The sequence below is a fragment of the Triticum urartu genome, chromosome 2 (genome assembly GCF_003073215.2).
Source record: "Triticum urartu cultivar G1812 chromosome 2, Tu2.1, whole genome shotgun sequence".
Classification (NCBI taxonomy): Eukaryota; Viridiplantae; Streptophyta; class Magnoliopsida; order Poales; family Poaceae; genus Triticum; species Triticum urartu.
Window position 1 is genome coordinate 47599459 of NC_053023.1, and position 3179 is coordinate 47602637.

General features: G+C 51.9%; 1 protein-coding gene across 1 annotated transcript; it reads left to right on the forward strand.

The window, feature by feature from the left end:
• Positions 1–1087: 1087 nt before the first annotated feature.
• LOC125540960 (NAC domain-containing protein 92-like) lies at positions 1088–2943 on the forward strand. Its single transcript, XM_048704474.1, has 3 exons — positions 1088–1394; positions 1479–1765; positions 1927–2943. Exons 1-3 carry the CDS (start codon positions 1199–1201, stop codon positions 2506–2508), a joined length of 1065 nt encoding a protein of 354 aa, XP_048560431.1. The 5' UTR covers positions 1088–1198; the 3' UTR covers positions 2509–2943.
• The last annotated feature ends 236 nt before the right edge of the window (positions 2944–3179 follow it).

A 3179-nucleotide genomic window follows, 5' to 3' on the forward strand; every position in this document is an offset into this window, starting at 1 on the left:
CTGCCAAACATTTTGATCCCCTGAACAAATTCAAATCAGTTTGCACTTTACTACACGAGTCATCTACCTACCGTCTCCGTTAAAAATTCGTCTCGTCGGTAAACTCCGTGGATTCAACTGCCAGGTCTGATTAGTCACTGCATATAAATAGTGCATTTCACGTGCCATTTTGTGTGTTGTTCGGTATCAGTACGTGTCCGGTTAGTGAGAAAAGGATCTTGAAACTACAGATTTAACCCTCGATTCGACAACGCATACCGGTATGCTTTCACTCCCGAAGTTGTCGTCCTTTTTTTTTCTGAATTTTCTGTGGCTGCATATGGACGACCTCGCCAGGAACAGCTACATGTTAAGGCTCGTTCTTACCGGTATCTTTCATGACAACAGTACAAGTGGAATTCTGGGATGAATTATCAGCCGCTCTTTTTCTCGGTCACACACTAAAACAGCAGGGACACTGACGTGTGCACTACTAACGACCTAACGGTGTGTACATAATCATTAACAGCTACTCCCTCCGTTCCAAAATATATGACTCAACTTTGTACTAACTTTAGTACAAAGTTAGTATAAAGCTGGGTCATCTATTTCGGAACAGAGGGAGTACGTAACTGTGTGTGTGTCAAATAGAATTAGCACTTATCATTAGCAGGTTAACACTTGGTGATTACATAGTGCTTATCCAGAAGTAGTATCATTAGCAACCAAGGATTAAAATCACCGAAGAAAGAATTTAGCGGCAGGAAATGCTCCATCTCCGACGATTTTAGCATCATCTCCCGCGATTCACAACGGCATTCAAATTGCGGGGCAGTTTCTGAACGGAGATAGCACCGCGAATTGCGTCAGTTTCATCCGTGATTTAAAATCATTTTAGCAACCTATATTAATTTGTTTTGCGGGATATGTAGCAACCTATTAACTCTAGATGATTGTAGTCGTTATCCAGGATGTTATCATGAGCGATTCATTCGGACATGCTTAGCCGCTTGGTCGTAGGAGCATTAATTTACTGCCTTGGAATTATTACTGCCGTGAGTTTCCTCACGCTATATAAGCACCCCCACCCGGCCGCTCTTCCAAACCCCAAACCGTTCAGACAATCACCTCTCCACATATCTAGTCCTCCTCAGCCCCCGCTCCCATCAAGTTCTTCCACAGCGTAGCAAGGCAGTAGATCCGAGAGGGTGCCGCCGCGATGTCCGACGTGACGGCGGTGATGGATCTGGAGGTGGAGGAGCCGAAGCTGGCGCTTCCACCGGGCTTCCGGTTCCACCCCACCGACGAAGAGGTGGTCACCCACTACCTCACCCGCAAGGTCCTCCGCGAATCCTTTTCCTGCCAAGTGATCGCCGACGTCGACCTCAACAAGACCGAGCCGTGGGATCTCCCCGGTGAGTACTACTACTCCCTCCTTGACAGGAGCGTTCGTTTGATTCGATTTGCAGCGCGCTCATGGCCGGCGGTTCGTTTTGCAGGGAAGGCGAAGATGGGCGAGAAGGAGTGGTTCTTTTTCGTGCACAAGGGCCGGAAGTACCCGACGGGGACGCGCACCAACCGCGCGACGGAGAAGGGGTACTGGAAGGCGACGGGGAAGGATAAGGAGATCTTTCGCGGCAAGGGCCGGGACGCCGTCCTCGTCGGCATGAAGAAGACGCTCGTCTTCTACACCGGCCGCGCCCCCAGCGGCGGGAAGACGCCGTGGGTGATGCACGAGTACCGCCTCGAGGGCGAGCTGCCCCATCGCCTTCCCCGCACCGCCAAGGTACGGCCAGCAAGATTCGATTGTCCCCGTCTCCCTGTCGATCGATCGAACCGCCGGAGCATCTGGAGATGCTCTGGACCACACGCTCACATGTCGCGCTCGCGATTTGTTTCTTATTCTTCTCGTGTTGTATTCTCAACCTGCCTGTTGCGTGCGCGCAGGACGATTGGGCTGTTTGCCGGGTGTTCAACAAAGACTTGGCGGCGAAGAATGCTCCGCAAATGGCGCCGGCGGCCGGCGGGGCCATGGAGGACCCGCTCGCCTTCCTCGATGACTTGCTCATCGACACCAACCTCAACCTGTTCGACGACGCAGACCTGCCGATGCTCATGGACTCTCCGTCTGGCGCTGACGACTTCGCCGGCGCTTCGAGCTCCACCTCCAGCGCCGCCCTGCCGCTCGAGCCGGACGCGGAGCATTTGACTATCAAGATGGAGCCGCCGCCGCCGCAGCAGCAGCAGATGCAGAGCCCAGACTACTTCATGCCGGCGACGGCCAACGGCAATCTTGGCGGTGCCGGGTACTCAACCTACCAGGCTGTGGTGGACCAGCAGGCCGCGATCCGCATGTACTGCAAGCCGAAGGCGGAGGTAGCGTCTTCGTCGGCGCTGGGCTTGGACATGGGGGCGCTCGCCGGCGCGGACACCTCGTTCCTGATGCCGTCGTCGCGGTCGTGCCTCGATCTGGAGGAGCTGTTCCGGGGCGAGGCTCTCATGGACTACTCCGACATGTGGAAGATCTGATTGAATCCATCCATCTATTCGCTGGATTGGAGCGTCTCAGTTTGCTGGTAGCTATAGATGGTTATTTGGTTGATGCATGCTAGCTCTTCGACTGATTAGTTGCTTCGTTAACTTTCGATTAACCGCAAAAAAAAAAACTTTCGATTAAGGATTGAGTTCATTAGGCGGTGGTGATTCGAGGAGGATCGTCGGGTGTTTGCTGATGCGTGCAGGCATAATGATGGCCTGTGAGTGGAGAGAGTGCTGATTAATCTTTAGGGTGTGTAGTTTGTACATAGGTACCTGATTGCCAGCATACAGTTTAGCGATTAAGGGATGAACCCGATCGTGTTGGTCGATAAATCTGATTGCGTGTTGATGGAGCTGAATTATTCCCATTGTAAATGTTTTATTTATTCGACTATTAATCGAACATGAGAGAAGTCCACATTTCAACCTCGAACTAGCCACTCGGTTTGATTTACAACCCCCAACTTTGAAACCGGTCGAAATACACCCCAAACTAACCACGAGGTCCAAAACACAACCCTAGTCTCGGTTTTGTGTCTGCCAAGCGGTTTTGACCGAAGTCAACGCTGACTGGACTGCTGACTAGGCACCCAGGAAATAAAAAAACAAGAACCAAACTCTACCCCCTCTTCTATCTCTCTCTGTCGATGAGTAAAAGGATG